At 31.9% G+C, this 20,004-nt stretch overlaps 1 protein-coding gene across 1 annotated transcript in view; it reads left to right on the top strand.

The window, feature by feature from the left end:
* The window catches only part of LOC127869898 (glutamate receptor ionotropic, NMDA 2B-like), a 147,405-nt gene that overhangs the window by 93,634 nt on the left and 33,767 nt on the right, over positions 1–20,004 (top strand). The window contains exon 2 of the mRNA XM_052412556.1: positions 3,850–4,241. Coding sequence (XP_052268516.1) covers positions 3,850–4,241 — 392 coding nt within the window. The remainder of the gene's footprint in view (positions 1–3,849; positions 4,242–20,004) is intronic.

Raw genomic sequence — 20,004 nt, forward strand, 5'->3', positions numbered from 1 at the left:
CTTCGCATTAACATATTGGAATCAATGGTTCTTTTCGCAGGCACTATACAATTATGATATTTCAACATTATATTCAAACTATATTATTTTAAAAAGAATTTCCATTGTTCTCAAAACAACACGTAGATTAACGCCAGCGCAATTATAGCAAAAACTAATCGTAGAAAGAAATAATGAATTTTCTCTTAAATAAATACTGATTGATATATCATACTTCAAACAAGCCGTTTTCACCTTTTCAATATTAAAGTTATATATTTTTATATGACATAAATTAACTTTGTTTTAACTTCAAAATTTCGGAGAAATTTCCAAAACAAATGGAAACATTCGAAAATTGGGTGTTATTATTTTTTTTGCAAACATGATTGATGACAATTTAGTTTCCGAGAATTTAAACTGTGTATCTCAAGGACGTCATAACTGAACTGATCAGTTCAGCAGAACTTTTCTAATAGTCATATTATTCATAAAGATTTTAAGGTATGAATTTAAGTGTATGCGCTAAAATGTAAATATTTATTTATCGCGGTGCAATAATTGTCAAAGAAACTAATAATGTTTTATTTATTGACAACGATTATAAAACATAACTTTAACTATTTATCTCCACCAGCAGTGCTTGTTTCATTAAACATAAATTATAAAATCACTTGTCTGTTAACCAAACTAATTAATATTGTTTATGTTTAACAATGTGTTGTAACACTTGATTGTATTGTTTTGGTAATTGTTGTACTTTTAAGTTGTAAATGTAACTGCTGACGATTCTAAAATAAAAAAATACTAGAGTAGGTTTAACTATTTTTTTACTGGTAATAATAAATTACTACTTCTAATAATGTTATTTCTATTATAAATAAGCTGATGTATATGTGCATACTACTACTAAGATTAACTAACTCGTTTCAAATAATTCACAACCACATCAAGTGTATTTAGGATATGATATACATGTATATAAAATTGTATCATCCCCATTTGTTGAACGCTCCTTTACTGAATTGAGTCGCTTTTTATGTTTAAGATCGGACTACTTTCGTTCGTGTGTACATGCACAGCATGAATTATTTATCGCATTCACATAAAATAAAGTTGTAAACGACGTCAATTAGCATATTCCTAATTTATAATTGAAATCGGTAGCTATAACGCAAGTATCGGTTGATCTCTTAATATCGGGCATGTAAATATACAATGCTATTCGAAAGCCTATAATTGAATAAGTGCATGAATCGCTATTATTGATTTGTTTAAGTACAATGTAGGACTACTTGTTGAATAATTGCATGAATCGCTATTATTGATTTGTTAAAGAAGGAATAACGTTGAATAATTATATCCATCGCAAATATTAGTTTGTTATAGAATGACCTCTAGAGAACATTTTTGACAGAGCAATATGATTGCGAAAAATGATTCCGTATCGAGTGGGCCTGTGAAGGACCTTAACCAACAGGTTATGTGGCGTTTGTAAAAATATGTTTTTAAATGATTTCGATTCATTGTATATGTATGGACTGATCTACCGATGCAACACAATTGTAAATGGGAGCATAAATTGATTAATGCAATACTTCTAATGGTATAACTTAATCTAAAACAGAAAGTTTATGTGCAGCAAAACATTATAAAATGCAAACTGACCAAATATGCGTTTGAGATTGTGCATGATCATAGGTATTGTAAACCGATATTCGCAATAAACATTTGAAATGTTACTTTTGCTGAAAATAGCTGATTTAACACGAGAACATTTGCAATATATTTACTTCACTCGCATTTCTTGTAACTGACGGAATTCGGATATGAATGTTTGCAGCGTATTAAATGTTATGTTAGAGAGAAACACACGTGTATCCACAGTTATTATTCTTTCTGAGAAGTCAAAGAGTAACATGAGACGGCCAAGCATATGTTGTGACGTATTGGTCACAAATGTTTAAACAATCGTCAAACAAGGCATCGCACTACTCTGTTGGTACTGATATATTTGGTTCGCGTTTTGTTATTTTACTTGACAACGACGGTTCGCCTTGTATTTGTCACAGCACATCGTGCAAGGATATGTGTTGTCGTTTTAGCAAAACATTTAAATAATTATTCTACTCTGACTTTCATTAAAAGGGATGTTAAAAATAAGAAAACAATATGCGCTAAACATGAAGTATTGATTACCGTGTAAGCAAGATGTACAAGAGGATTTATTGTTATTGACGTTCCAAAATTGCCCGATATGTTCACGCACAAATAAAAGACTCTAAAATAATTCAAAGAACGCAAACAACACGTTTAATGTCTCAACTCGTATTTTTCTTTTGTTATGCATATTACTTGTAGCTCGAGTTGAAGTTTAAATGTTTGCAAGAGTATCGCAATGTATGTGTGTTATATTTATCTTTATAGGATCTTTTTAAACTGTTCAAACTAACATGAGTTTTTATACAATTTAAACTTCGCTCTGACGATAACAAATAAGCATTCAAACATGCATAGTAGTGCCATCAAATACGCAAATCAATGATCATTCAAACCACAAAACGTGTAGATGCATATCAACCTTATATACTAACATTTCGTTTTAAAAAGTAAAAAAATACTCTAATATTCACTGGCTGGAAGCACAATAACCATTTAATAGTTAATATTAACTATGCATAATTTTATTTAATGGGTAAGATGGTTGTCAGATTGAAATGAGGATATGAATACATTGAAAAATACAGACGAACAGAAAATCATATACCAATAATGTACATCAGTACAGAAATGAAAAATAACAACACATGCATGTTTTTTTGTTATTGACGACCGTTTTACTGTTAATTTGCCAAAATGAAAGTTTCTTTGTACGAAGAGACATGCATAAGCAGCCAGAATATGTTTGTTATAGCATTTAATTAACAAATAATGAAAATATATATTCCTATAGAAAAATCACTGTCAAAGTTTTTCGCCAGGAAAACACTTTCATACCATTCAAAATAATGAATCAGGAAAACATGTATTTCTATAGAGAAATCACTGTCAACGTTTTTATGTTGCAAAAAGAGCTTGTTCCTTCACTAAATGAATTTTGATTCTTACTGCTGTAAGACCCTATGAAGAATCTCTGGACACGGATATAGCCAATTCCCCACTATAACCGATAAAGCAAACGGAGCGATATTACCAATAGTGGTCGGATATGCTTTGCAAATAATATTACGTATCAGACAGAATAGTGGTCCTGTAGCTTATTATAGCCGTACACCGAAAGGTTTTCGATATGGTGCATTAAATTCGGCAGCGATGAGACGCGTCTCTTTCATAGAGTAAATGTGATTCCTTAAGAGAGAGCGCGAGGTTAACTAACATGCATATTGTTATAGAAACCAGAGATGAAATTGCTACAATTTAAAGAGGGTGTTCTGATAGCATAATAGAATGGTATGAATACATAAGCAGAAGTGTTTGGATGCGTTCGCATGTTGTTTATTAAAATGTGTTTAAAAAAAGGATAACCGAATGAATATTTGCAATAAGGGACTGTATTAATAAAGCAAGTGTTAAGTATAAATACATGAAATTCATGCATATTAATAGCACTTACAAAAGAAATAAGGTTATTTTAGTTTTGGCATAGTACGAAAAATAAATACTCGTCGTATTTGTTACACCAATGTTCAACCATTTTATTATTTTTAAAAACAATATTTTATTGAAGCAATTGATTAATTTAACTTGTATGATATGAACCCCAAACAGGTACATACCATAGTATATTTAATATGAAAACAAAGTCATCGCTGGAAAGTATGTGGCGACCGATTAAAGTCACAGCACATTTATCGCTGCTGCTTCTTCTAGTTTCGTGTTACACTCCCGTAGCACAGTTAATGTCCATGAAACAGGATGTCGTTCTACAAATAGTCATACCACATCAGACCAGTGCTGTCAACAAATACGAAAACGCGCATGCAAACGCCAAACAAACCATAAAGCATGGCCGCGAGTCTGACTACAACAATCTGCGGAAACGTTTTTCTATCAACACCTGGCTTAATTTCACAGACTCCAATTCGCCAAAGGAGATTCTAAATCTTTACTGCAAGGAGATATTCGCGAAACACGTCAATGCGATTCTGAGTCTCAATTATGGAACAGATACGGCGTCTTCGAATAACTATATCATGAAGTTAGCGGAGAACCTTGGATATCCGGTTATCAGTTGGGATCCAAACTACCCAGGGGCCTTGGAGGTAAAATATATATTTTAAGGAATATTTCTTGTGTACCATTTAAAGTTTATGTAATCGCCTTTTAATTAAATGATCAAGCGCCGACTTTAAGAATACTAGATATTCATTTAAGACGGACGCTACGAATTACTAGTGTAAAGGAATCAGATCGGATATAATTGATAAACATGAACAATAAATTAACAATTAAAAGTTAAACAAAATTTAAGCGCTCAGTGTTTATGTCTCAAAATGAATAATCAAAGATACATTAAAAAGCAGGATAAAATATGTATGTTCTTGCAAACATGTAACAGATCGATATACATGTTGAATTTATGAATTAGTTTCAAACGTTCAAATTTATTATCAAAATCAATGTTTTATTACATTTATATACATGTATATTAATTGTTCAAGTTTTATAACAAAACTGTTTTGAATCAACTCGGTATTAAATCTCAGACATTGAACTAATACTGAATTTAAATCGTATATCTTCTGCTACGAATCCAAACATCTCTAAGATATTCGACACGCGTCATTAGAAATTGGCACTAATACCAAATGCAGGCACTTTAGCTCGACTCAAGCCTGCGCTTAACGAGCAGCTTGGTCTGGAGCTATGCATTCTTGTTAGAAGTCGGGCAGGGTTTCATGGTTTCATTAGCGGAAAGACTAGCTCCGGGTCAGACTGTGCGATACGTTCGTCGCATATGGCATTAAACCCCCTGTGATATTTTTTTCTTAACATTCAATTTACCATATACGATGCCCAAATACTCCTCAATCAAAACAAAACTTTCCAAGCTCTCTACTTTAAGCTTGTATTAATGGCTTTCTTGTTCAATCCAAATATTTCGCTTCCGAAAATATTCAAATCAATTTTCCTGACAACAGTAAGTTCCTGAAATCCCTATAAAGATCTAGAAATCGGATAACACGTTCCACAACTGCGTTTTAATTCATTATCTTCTACTCCTTAAAAATCTTTGTTATAGAAGCTTAATGTCTTCCTTCCAATTAGAAAGCAAAATCCAATATTCACCGAATATTTTTACACACCCTCAACTTAAAAAAAATAGATTCTAACCGTTTCGGTTAATTTGAATCATGTGTTTTAAGCAATTTCTTTATAACATTTAAATTTCATATTACATTATCATACATTTACAGAGTACGCCCACATGATTTTTGATTTATTCACATGAAAACATTGTTTTTTTAGAGAGGACGGAGAACATTCATCCCGGTGTATTTTATTCTGCATTTAATTATATATAAATAAATATATATATTTATAACTATAATTCTAAAATCTGTTTTTTGATAAATATTCGTTTTAAACGTTCCATGTTAGTTCGATCGTGCTTTTTGTTAATACATTATTTTGAAAGGTCATTAAATAAAAGACAAGTAATTCCACTAAATTAAATTATAGTAAGTCCGTTGTGGTTGTGATGCTAGACTGCACAAGTGTGGTCAGTGCGTTTAACAATACTGGTTTCAATATAAACTATGGTTTCGACAGAGTATGATGTATTGTTGAATGTTATTTAACATATTATTTAAATATTATAAATATATTCAGTCACATTCAACATGTCTTGTCACGGATAAATATATTTTGTATTAATGTGTGTACAAGCAAAAAGCAGAGTGTCCAAATGCTAAATGCAGCAAAATTCAAATAACATTATGGATATGTTGAACCGAATTAAGTCGATGTTGCTATGGCTAGGCTATGATTGTGTTTATTATTAGTTTGCTTTACAATAACCACAGTAAACAGCTAATACAATTAAAACACACTTACATCTATGGAAATTATACTTTAAAGGATAATATTTATACCCGGTCGGGTTTAAAGGTTGATTCGTAGGTGTTATATATTTATGTAATATATTGTCGTTTATATATAGAAACGCATATGAGTGTCAAAGTTTTGAACCTCAGGTTACATCAGCAACATCATTTCGTATATGTTCGTAATAGGAACACTTCTGCTAATATACACGAGTATAATTCGTTAAAGTTTCTTCCCAGTAACGTCGTAGATACGGTAAATGTTTCAGTCTCAGTGACAATAAGGCCCAGGTTCACACAGGGCTATTATTTTAGGCAAGTTTATTTCTACGAGAAGCGTTATTATCAGCATAAATATCTTAAGAGTGTACGATTTTACCGCCTTAGGCTCATCAACTATTAGATAAAAATACATCGGAGAATATGACTGTGAGTGTTTATGCAGAAATCGCCGATATTTAATCTGTTCATGTATTCACGTTTAGGGATATGTGGAGTAATATAGACGAAGACTGTATATGTTAACATATTTACGAATCAATATGCTGACATTATTGCACACTAGTTATGACCTATGAGCATTAAGTTTTGAACCAATTATCGTTTACACATAAAAAACAATGGAAACACGTAACACCCGGAGTGAATATCAGGATTGTCATAATGAAAATCGTGACTTCCGGTACGTTCGTCGACACGTCAATCATGAAAACAGTCGACACTGCACGAACTGTGGACGTCAAAATCATGTTACACGTGACTGCAGACTACCCAAAAGACAATAGGTTACTGATGACAGACGTACTACATCGTTATATAGCACAAATAAATTTGACATTCTTTCGTCGGTATGTAACCAATGTGACTCGCACAAATGTAAGTGTAGTTTAATTATTGCTAATGATGATACAAATCAACATAAACCACATTGCTTAAGATTGAATAATGTTAAATGTAGCACAATAAATAACTTAGACACTGATATATCATCCCTGGATAGTAACGTTCTTATGGAATCTCACATACAATCTACTTTAAAATGTAACATAAATAATGATTATTATATTCCATTTACATATAAAGGTTTGCATATTATGCATTTGAATATCCAACATTTATTGCCTAAATTGGATGAAATTCGTGTTTACTTACACGAAAATAGTACTTTAGATATAGTAGGCTTTTGTGAAACATTTTTAAATGATAAAATGGAGATTAATACAATATCCATTTCCGGTTACAGCATTGTAAGACGTGATAGGGCTATTTCTGCTGGAGGCGGTATAATAGTTTATATAAAAGATAGCATCTCTTTTGTACGTAGACATGATTTAGAAAGTGACGATATTGAATCTATTTGGCTACAAATCAACATTGTAAAGTACAAATCATATCTAATTAACTTTGTTTATCGCCCACCAAATAGCCCTCAATCTTGGATTGACTCATTTGAATTACAGATAAATAAGGCAGACATGGAAGATTGTAATATGTATTCAACCGGGGATTTTAATTTTCACTGTTTAAGCCAAAACATATTTAACAATAAGAAATGGGAAAAACTTATCACTGATTTTAATTTAAAACAACACGTGTCTTTTCCAACAAGGGTTACGGAACGTTCATCATCAATATTAGACCATTTGTATTCAAAATATGACAACATTTCTGAGGTAATCATACCAAAAATAGGCATAAGTGACCATTACCCAGTAGTTTTTACATTAAGCGTCAAAGGTAAAATTGTTAAAACAGATGATCATAAAATTATTAAGTACAGATGTTTTAACAAATTTAATGAAATCAATTTTCAAAATGACTTAGCAAATGCTAATTTTGATATGGTTGAAACAATAGAGGATGCTAATGAGGCATTTGAAGTATTTTATAACATATTAAACTCAGTCCTTAATAAGAATGCCCCTATCAAATATAAAAAAGTGAAGAGATTACAACAACCTGGTTGGTACAACGAAAACGTAAAACAAGCAAGGTCTTTAAGGGATAAATATAAACGTGAATCTAATTGGCCACAATATAAGTTGTGGCGTAATAAATGTAACAGTGCAATCAAAATGGCTAAAAAAGAATATTTTTCGAATGCGGTACAAAACAAAACAAGTGCGAAATCGCTCTGGAAAACTATTAAATTAGCATCAAATGAACACACAGAATCCTCTATTTTGCCAAATGTAATAAGGAAGGATGATCGGATAATATCTGGTAAAACAAATGTAGCTAATGCACTTAATGATCACTTTGTTGACATCTCGAAACTTATTAAAAAGACTAAATTTGCTGAACACGATTTCCACTCACTAAAAACATATCTTGATGCTAAGCTAGAGTCTAAGCATTTCTCTGTTCAGTTTATTACCACATCAGAAGTTAGTACTTTAATTAATCAACTTCATTCAAACAAATCTGCTGGGGCTGATGGTATAGGACCCAGCATTATTAAACTTTGCAAAGATTTCATTATACAACCAATCACTGCTCTTATAAATAACTGTATATCACATGGAACTTTTCCCGACATGCTTAAAATTGCAAACGTAATACCTTTATATAAGGGTGGATCGGTAGAAGATCCCAATAATTATAGACCAATATCACTTTTACCTACTATATCTAAAATATTTGAAAAGCATATAGCTAAACAATTGCATATATATCTAGAATCTACAAGTCTATTAAACAAAACCCAGTCGGGTTTTCGCAAATATCATTCTTGTCAAACAGCATTGATTAATATAGTTGATTCATGGCTTAAACAAATTGATAATGGAAATCTGGTAGGTACAATTTTCTTGGATTTTAAAAAAGCATTTGATCTTGTGGACCATAGGGTTCTTTTACACAAATTAAAACTTTATCATTTTAATGATAGGTCATGCGACCTATTTTCTTCATATCTCCGCAATCGATTTCAGTTTATCAAAGCAGAAAACACTACCTCTACTTGTAAAAGCATCATTGCTGGTGTTCCCCAAGGATCTATTTTAGGACCTCTTCTATTTCTTATTTACGTTAATGATCTTTCGCTAGATCTTACATGTGATTCTGCAATGTATGCTGATGATACAACATTGCACACTGTGGGAACAAATATTCTAACACTTCAAAATAAGCTACAAATAAATCTTTCAATTGTAAATGATTGGTGCCAAACTAATAACATGATTATTAATCCACTAAAAACTACTTGTATGGTATTAGGGTCAAAACGGAAAGCTCAAAACATGACAGATCTAAAACTTAAAATTTCAGATACGGTGATCAAAACAGTAAATTGTCAAAAACTTCTTGGCCTTTATATTGACAATACTCTATCTTGGAAACTACACATTAACAGCGTTTGTTCAAAAATGTCATCACGAATGTTTCTTTTGCAAAAATTAAAACCATATTTAACCCTTGAAATGCGTAAGCTCTTCTATAATGGTTATATCTCACCTATATCCGACTACGCATGCGTTACCTGGAGTTCAGCGGCCAAAACGGAAATTAATAGAATAGTCAAAATACAAAAGCGTTGTGGTGCACATATTTTAAATAAAAAGTACAACACTAATTCAAAAACACTATTTAAAGATCTAAAATGGTTGACTTTCGAACAGCGTAATCACTATTTCATGTCAGTTATTGTATTTAAAGCATTTCACAATCAAACCCCAACATACATACGTGACCTTTTGACACCTTCACAAAATATTCACTATAACTTGCGATCTTGCGAAAAGGGGGATTTAAAGCTAGTGCGAATACCCAAAACAAACTATTTCAAACAATCGTTTGAATTTTCTAGCAAAACAATTTGGAATTCGTTACCCCAATCTATACGTCAAACAAACAATTTAATTACATTTAAGAAAAAATTAAAAGCTTATCTTTCTTCCACACTTTATGAAATAAACTGAACACGCTTCATGTTGTTTTAGTAAATAACATTAGTTTAATGTTTAAATACTGTTCTTGCATAAATGGTTATTGTAGTTTTATGTCTGTCATTTGTTTTTAATTATAATATATATCATTATATGTGTATGCATATATGATTCTTTATGTTTTGTTCTTATTGCTCAAGATGAAATATGATGTATTTGTTGTAAATTATATCTTGTTAGAAGACCTTGTTGAAAATAAGAAATGTATTATATAAATTGCATATTATGGAATTTCATCTGATGTATTTCTTAACAAGTCTATCTTCTTAAAATAAAGATTTTATTATTATATTATTATTATTATTATTATTATTATTAGCATTTCTTCGCACCAAACTATGGTCAGTTATTCCCAGCGAGGCTCGATTCAGTTCCACGAGTATACATCAAACATTTGCATATAGCATCGGTTTCATTTAAAGGTGCTATATAGGACAAAATTTAACATATTTATCGTACGGTGTAGTTATTTATCCTTCGTTAAACATTGAAGTCATAAATTGTTTGCAGTATTTATTCATAGAACGTTTTTTATAAACCATTTAAGACTATTCAAAATTGAAGCATAACATTTTTGTGTGTGTGTTTATTTGTCGGCATTGAAAATACCGAGTCGGAAACTGTTGTAAAATCCACCACATATAATCAAAAAAAGTCTAATACGAACAAAAGGAGCAAAAAAGTTCGGTTGAAGAAGCTTATGCAGAAATACTTAAAACGCTTGATTTCTTTACAGAAAAAAACAGTGCAAATGCATTTGAAATATCAACAGCAAACACTATATTGATTTACACATTAGTTTTAGCAGGTTTCCTAATCAAAAACAATATCCATGAATTGAAATGGAAGTAAAATCATTTAACATTTTGCTCCATATACATTGTTACTCAAGTTTTAATTAAGTGCAAGTGTAGTTTCAAAGCAGTATATAGATTTTAAGTGCGTTCACTTTTACAAGCGATGCAATCGTCGATTTATATATGTTATCTTGTAAATAAATATTTCTTAAAAAATGTATTGCTCGAAAAATCGATTCAAGTTTTAAGCATCAGGCAAATATTGTTTATTATAGACATCCAAAAAGATAACAAATGTCCTAAACTGGAATTAAATCATGCAAGGTGATTTTGCTTTTAACTGATACACACACTTGAATATATGTCGATCATTTATTTAATGTAGGCCGATGTCCAAAATAATGTACTCATTTCACATGGTATATTGATTTTTAATTAGGCTTGCAGACACACATTCGCGTGACAAGTAGGTTTATTTTCTTAACGCTACGATAAGGAAACGTCCACAACCTTCATTATATGCCGAATAAGATAATCATTTTGTCACCAAACATTCTCATGGGAGATCAAAGAATTGTTATTTTCGACAGACCGTTGCGTTGCAGAATGTAGGGCATATATGAGTGCTTGCTTTGGGAGCTTGGGAAGATTAGTCTTAGTGAATGTGTTTGAATACACGCTAGGCATCCCGTTTCTATGAGTATAAAGTAGAAAACACTATGAATATATGGGTAATTAAACATATGGCTATGAATTTACAAAGTGATAATTTCGTTTTAAAATCACAATTGTGTACATGTTTTAATACAGGTTTAGACATAATGTCTTTATAATTTATTGTATATTTAAGTGTCTTCTTATTTATAAAAAAACACGTTTGCCATCTTTTTTCAGAAGATACTTGCTTGCTACATTGAACGTTTCGTTAATAAGATATACCGTTAACTTGTTTTCATTTGAACTTAATGTTCGCATACTGAATATTTTTGCGCATCTGCTTTTCATCATTCGGATCGCATATTTACACAGCCTTTCTTATTTTGCATTCCAAATTTATGAATCAAGGAAAGTCGTGCATTTGCATGAAAATATAAACCTTATTGTACAGGTGTGAGAATCAAAATGAGATTAAATGGCTTATGCGACCATAAATTCTTTCTCTTGTAGGATTTTCTCGAAATATCATCTTTATAAAACTATTTTTGTCAATATCATAACAATTGAAAAACCTGCTTTACAGATGTTTTTCATTTACGTAAAAACTAATACAAACAGGTAAGGATTGTAATCAAATGAATGTGTTATTTGTAAAAGTGTAAATTATTGTTGAAGATGTTTGCAATGATATAGTGATTATCAGCTATTCATTTTAGAGGTATATGTAAACTTTTCTCCCGTCGATTTAATTTCATGTGCGTGCCGTTTTGAACTCGTCGCTTTTGTACGCCACATTATGATAATAGAATGACCAAAACGAAATTTTGCTCTTGTAGAGCACACCAAATTTTGTAATTTTCGAAACGGTTTTTCATATGTTATTGTATCACGATCCGCCTAATGAAAAATGTATGCTTCAGAAAATACATTACTGTATATGCTAGTTTTAAAATTAGACCTAAGCCTAAACGTAATAGTAAACCTATTATTGCTATCTTAAGATTAAGAAAAAAACGAAACAGACCTAATCTTGGCCATAGATATGGTAATTTGTAAAAACAACTTCATCATGACATGTGCATGTACAACATGGGTCTGTTGGGCTCCGATCAGATTACTTTATCACAAAAATTATCTTACAGAAAAATAAGACATGTGCTATACGCTGCAAAGCGATTTGAGGAAGGACGATAGCTACATTAATAGACCGGACGAATACTGCACTACGTTATAATACAGCTAATCTACTTCCACAACAAACCGCCCAGAAGTTGTTCTACCCATAGTAAAGGTTTCAGCGTCATGTTAAAATACACATTTATTTTAAAGCCGCTCGAGAGGTATGTCAAGGGCTCTGTTCGTCTCATGTCATACGATATATCCTCTCCGCGGCTGCACAATTGTACTGTCAACAGTAAACTTTGGATTTATACATATTTTTTGTCTGTGAAACCTTTATTCAAAGCAAAATAATTGTAATTTCTTGCAAGTCATGAGCCTGTATTTATTAAAATTCAGTTAAACAATGTAATCTGTATATAGTATAGGGATGAAAGCATGTTAAATGTATGTTGTAGTACATGACTGTGTATGTATACGGCTCAGAATGTATAAACGTGCAAATGTGGTAAATTGTATATGTACAACCTACATCATATAAAGGAAAACTGTATCAAGCATTATAAAGTGTGAACTATTTGTGTTTAATGTATATAGATGCCACAGAGGAAGATGGTAAATCTGTTAAAAGCAAGAAGAACCCTAGTACACATTATATTGATAAAATGAATCACGTTATATCATAGAATATAAAAGATCACCGTAATTTACTGATGGGACATTCATCAGTTCAATCATACCTTGCCAGTTAGCGATTTCTATTGCATGCCACACTCATTTACAATTACAGATTCACGTAGTGAATATTTTAATAGTCACGTTGTTTACTGTATAATTTAAAGAAGCTTACACTCATTAATATCAATTAGTGATCATGGCAGCATCACATGTATTTGTTCATTTTCAAAATCTCTTTTTGTGGCCTACGATATTTTTTGTATCTGCCAAGTGGTGGCATATTGTCTATGCAAAGTAAACCAGATGAATCGAAAACGACCTTCACGTTTTACGCAAAATGGGTAAAATAAATTGATGGTCAGCGTTTGTTGTTGTCGAAGACGTAAATAGCACGGGGATAAACCATGTCTAGCTGCTTCAAAGAACTTAGACACTATATAGTAAACCAAGCAGCTGGGCAGATCAACTTAAGTATCTGCATAATATGGCAGTTTTAATTTTAGTTAGTGTGATGTTTTTAAAAGAAATATACTCCATACAAATCGTATCCGCATATCCGTGTTAGCAAGTAACAAATTCCTTCAGTTCCAAAATTGTATAAATTATTGATTTCAGTGTTTTACAAAACATGGAAAACATGGCCCATGCTTGTCAATAAAGAAAACGTTTGATGAATGAACGTGTCAGGCATTCTGGTCATCAAATCACGAGAAGAGAAACATTGAAATGGAGAAAAGACTAGTTAATGTCCGGTGATCGTTCCAAGGCACTTACCAGACTTTTTTTGCTCATGGGTATATTCTTTTTTGTGTGGCTTTGAGCTGTGTCGCGTTGTTGAAAAAAAATCAGTTTTCATTAATACATGAACCTATTAAAGCTGATTTTAATTTGTCAACTGCTGGCTACTGAGAAGATACATGTTTCTATACTGAGATATAAGACAAATCAGGCAATCAAATACCTTGCACCAATACGCGTTACCGCACAGTAATTTTCGTTGTTCGGTATCCAGCAACAAACTCTTATGCAAACGAACGACTTATATAGTTTTGGTTCAGTTAACATGCCTAAATTTTCACTCATTGACAAATATAGGATTAAACTTAAGAAAACCGACATCGGCCACGAATGTCGAAATATCATGAACTGCATCGAATATTAAGGGACACGAAATGGAAATATCTCCATATTAGCACTATATCGAAAATTTATCAACAAGTAAATGAAATGTAAATTTCTAAACTTTACTTAATAAGTAACGACCCACAGAAACGTACAATACGATACTTTATTATGCCACGACAGCGCATTTACGTTGGAGACGCTGACATGATATTTTAAAGTGTTATCGGATACCCATCCGATAACAGTTTTAAGCTCCGCCCATCAATATCCGTTTTAAAACTCCGCCCATATTTGGTTTACTCAATGATTTTTTTAGCGTTCCATGTTTTAGCCCCGCCCATTCTGAAAACTACTTTTTGTAGGCGTGGTATGTCGCTTCTTTGATTTAAATGGAAACAAACAGCGATTCATATTTTATTCAGAAGTTAGAACATTAATAAACAATAAGTTTTTTTTTAAACAAAACTAACACTTTATTAAGTATATATCTATAGGGAAATATAAATTAAATGAGCATTAATCAATGGAAAAAAAATAAACAAATACAAAGGTGCACCGCTACCATTCATAAGCTGCAATTTAAAACAGTAATGATAAACATTTATCACGTAACACAAATATACTTAACACGTTTTAAATAAAATATGACAGATTTGATCAGTTAAAGAAGAATTTATGACAAATATTCACTAAACATCTGGTCTAAGATTATATAAAAAAAATTAACTAATTCTTTACAAATGCTTTCTTTTTTAGTGTCATTCATATAAAAAGCAAGGCAAACAGGTGAATAGCATACAAAATGAATTATCATTGACAAAGTAAAATAATTAATACTTGATTGAGATGCTTTGCGAATGCCTGTCATGCCTAATAATACATGACAATTTCAATTTTTAAGTGTCTGAAATCAAACTTTCACAAAAAAAATGATTCTATCTCCACAACCAAACAGGAAATTTGTGTGGTCAACCTGAAAATAAAATAAGGATTCCTTTAGAAAAAAACAACATCAAACATTAATTGCATAACTGCTTTAACCCTTTCAGTGCTGGAACCGAATTTTGAAGGCCTTTACAAACAGTTTGGATCCAGATGAGACGCCACAAAACGTGGCGTCTCATCTGGATTCAAACTTTTTTCTATTCTGATAGTAATCTTTGAAAAAAATAAAGAAAATGCTTATTTTACAAATTCAGCAGACGACATTTTAGCAGACGACAAATTTCCCAGCATGCAAAGGGTTAAAAATAAAAATCCAGATACATAATTTGTATTAAAATTAAAACCTTATAAATATAGTGACATATAGATTTATAACATGTTCAGATAAAACAATTACATAAATACTCTCAAAAATAAATTTGTCGAGAAAAAAGTATTACCTTTCCGACAAATTAATTAGATGGGTTGATGTGAAGCTGTGCCGGGATGCAGTTGGGGGGGGGGGGAATATCTCGAGTTGGTTGAGAGGCAGAGAAAGACTCGGACAAGTGCAACTGACGAAGGTAGAACTGTGCCGCCAAGAATATTGGTAGATATCATCACCCATGGAATGTGTGGTCGCAACTTTCTGCCATTAAAAGAAAAACATTTCATATTATAATATAATAAAACAAATCCAACAGGAGATAACATTTCAAAATAGAGTGTTTTAATAACATTTTTATGGCACAACTTGAACAAATTACAACTTTAATAGACACAATATTATTAATACAAAATGATAAAAAAATAATTAAGAATTTCTTTTAACTTAAAATATTTTTATTATGGATTATTTTTTTGCTTATTAAGGGAATAGGTGTTTGTTTTCCTAATTTGAGAAATTTGCGACTCAAATTTTCACAATTTAAATCAGTTCGGGACTCAAATTTTCACAATTTAAAAAAAGTTTGCAACTCATTTTTTCACAATGTTGATCTGTGGGCGACACAATTTTGAACAGTTTTCGACACATGTTTTCAAAAAAGTTGCACAGTGCACAACTCATTTGTTCACAGTTTTCAACAGTGAATTTTTTTATGAACAGTGCGTGACTCAATTTGTTCACAATTTTGAACAGTGTGCAACTCATTTTTTAAAATTGTGAACAGTGCGCGACTCATTTTTCCACCATGTTGAATAAACAGTGCGCGACTCCTTTTTTTCCAAATTTTTAACAGTGCGCGACTCATTTTTACAAATATTGAACAATGCGCAACTCATGTGTTTTCACAATTTAAAGAGTTTGTGACTTATTTTTTTGTAATTTTGAATGAACAGTGCCCACAAAATTGTCCCCCGTTTTTGAACAGTGCGCAAATGATTGTTCCAAATTTTGTACAGCGCGTGACATGATTTTTTCACATTTGAAACAGTGCGCAACTCATTTTTCCACAATTTTAAATGAACAGTTCATGACTTATTTTTTTGCAAAAATTTGACAATGAGCAACTCATTTTACAAATTTTGTACAGCGCTTGACTCATTTTTTCAAAATTTTATTTATGAAAAGTGTGCGACTCATTTTTCCACAATTTTGAAATCATAATGAACAGTGGGCAACTAATGTTTCCCACAATTTTGAACAGTGCGCGACTTATTTTTTCAAATTTTGGTACAGTGCGTGTCTCATTTTTTCACAATTTCGAACAGTGCGCAACTCATTTTTCCACAATTTTGAATAAACAGTTCGCGACAGTAGAACAACTGGCACTGATCATTGGTTCATCAGCATGAGAATGGGTGTTAAAAAATGTCACAAATAATGAAACATGTGTGTTTAAGCATGCATACATAACAATGAAACTTACCAACCACTCGGCCAGGAAACATATGGTGCAGAAGCTGCGGTATTCAGCATGCTCTCCCACTGATATTATGCAGATCAGTTGTCAAACTGGCAGTCAACTTATGTTGGGATTTCCCATTTGTAAAGATATTAACCTCAGCAATCTCCAAACACAAACATGTTCATTTATTGTCACTCAAACAGCAATTAATCCATCATGTCACCCTGACAGTCTCAAAACACGATGCAAAACCAAAGCATTTTCGTTTCGTCTAACACACAGCTGGTAACGTCGCTGAATATTGCACAAAAGCAGCTTCATTATGAAGTTCCAGCGACTCGAAATACACGTTCCCCACCCACTTTGACTTCGCACGTGAAGGCCTGTTTTTGGGGGAAAACTGTGAACATCTCACAACTAAACGTATATTACGGAGATGGACAAGTTGAAAAATAAATCACTCTTATCACTTCCAAATTGCGCACTACGTTAAAATCCCGTTCCATTTGATTATTGTATTTATTGTTTGAAATTTTCACTCTAAACATTCGCTTTGAAAATAGCGGTTGGTGTGTACTCTTGCCAGTCTTGGAAGTACATGTCGAATGTGTTATTGTAAAAAAATTGGTATTGTGTTTTTAGTGCAGAAATTGTTCTTTTAAGTTTCGATTTCTCGCTTCAGTTTTTGTATTATGTGCGTTTAATTTTGATTGATTGTTGCTTACTTTCGAACTATTTTTATGTGTAAATATATATGCATAGACGCTAGCGGATGTAATCAGGTTGCTACTAATTTGCATATTTATCAATGAATTTAGCGGTTGTTTGTTTTTGTTTTTTTTGTGAATATTTCCTTATTTACTTTTAAATGTGGCATAATAAATAGAATATATGGTTGGTGACTTTTGATATCATGTGATATAAGACTCGTCCGATATGGCGTGTGAAAAGGCTCGGCAAGCCTCGCCTTTTCCTACGCCATATCAGACTCGTCTTATATCACATGATATCAAAAGTCACCAACCATATATTCTCTATATCATATCCTTTATGTCTCAAACACTTGCATTAGTGTGCTACTAACTTAAAAAACAACACATTTTGTTATTTAACTAATGGTATTATGCATTCATGCTAAAGAGATCTTTTTAAAAATTGGTAACATATTTCCGTTTATCCATGTATATTCAATTCTATCATTATTTTCATGGTTGGTCTTATGTACGATTTCATTAATTTTCTTCGTAATATTCCTTATTACGACTTGTTTTAAATGTAACGAGATATATACGGTTTATGAAGTATATACCGCATACGTAATCAAGTATATTTTACAAATTGACATGTATTTAATTTAATAAAGACATACATGATAATGTTGCCGTTTTAATAAATGCGTTTTGTTTACAAAAATATAATACAAATAGTAAATTAACCGCATTCTGCAGCTGTTGTTTTGTTTATGGATTAATAAATATTTGAACAGAAAGTGAAAAAAGCTGCTATTGAAAAACACGTAAAAAGCTGCTATTGAAAAACACGTCTCTCAGAGAACCTTTACAAACTGTATGCATACTGTACCACGCCTCCATTCAAACAGTTTTTCTTGTACACTCAAATCGTCCATAAACAATTTTATTTACTTTGTTCGGAATGGTATTGGCGTTCACGAAAATTGGTCAGCTGTCGAACTGAAAACACATTAGTGTTCAGCTCCTTCGTGTCGAAGCTATTTTGTGAAATAGACGCTAAATGAACTGCATCCTCAAGGGAACATTCTGGTATAGTATGTAAAAATGGTGACGACAATCGCCGTCATTAGAGTAACCAAATAACGAAAAACGTGTCGCAACGCTAGGGATTCCTTCACCATGATGGATAATGTGCAATTATGTAAAGGACCCCTTAACCAGTGGATTGCTTGTATTGCAGAAAACACGTTTAGAATGCATGTGTTAGTTAAAACGATTCACATGCTTACATTCCATTGTTAAATGATAACATTTTTACTGAAGCATCTGTTATTTGAGAGTGTGTGTGTTGTACATTATACATTTATAGATTAAACATTACATTAGAATTCCGTTTAAAACGTTCAGACTTTAAAAAAACTCTGATCACAATGAATGTTTTCTTTTATAAATAAATATGTATTTATTGTTACAAGTTGAATGTTTAAACAAAAAAATCTTCTCATAACTGGAATTTAGAAGGTTCATATTCGATTCATAATCCTGAAATCCCAACTTACTTATAGTGTGCGCGAATCAGCTTCGGAAGATGGACATTTTGGTGTGAATTAAAGCATGGATGTGAACACAATATGATGAATGTGAGTTATCATACGCTCTCATTATATAAAACATGTAAAATATAGTAAAATATATTTTTTATCACGGATACATATATTTTGTATAATTGTGTGAACGAGAAAGAAACATATCGTTCAAGTGCTAAATGCAGCGATCAGTCTCTCAATAGCAACACACGCGTATGACAATTCAATAAATTTGTTTTAAATGTTCAATTTACCATTTAGCGCGTGTTAATGGGAATTTAATCAACACTGCGTAGACAAATTCACGCTTAAAATTAAAAAATTGAAAACTGATTATGTTTATGAAAATGTCACTTTATTGGATGACCTACGGGAACTGGTGAGTCTATATGTGATAACTTCTATATTTAGATTAAGTAATGTGGTAAAAATATAAATAACTAGTACGAGAGAGCCAAAAATAAGGCATCTGTTACATCAGCAACGCCAAATACGCTAATGCTGCGTGGAAAGAAGAAAACTGTGGATATAATCAGACCTTATTCGCGTATGTGTATTCCCAATTTGTTCATTTAAAGAAACCCAGGTTCATATTGCACCGCT

The sequence above is a fragment of the Dreissena polymorpha genome, chromosome 2 (genome assembly GCF_020536995.1).
Source record: "Dreissena polymorpha isolate Duluth1 chromosome 2, UMN_Dpol_1.0, whole genome shotgun sequence".
Lineage (NCBI taxonomy): Eukaryota > Metazoa > Mollusca > Bivalvia > Myida > Dreissenidae > Dreissena > Dreissena polymorpha.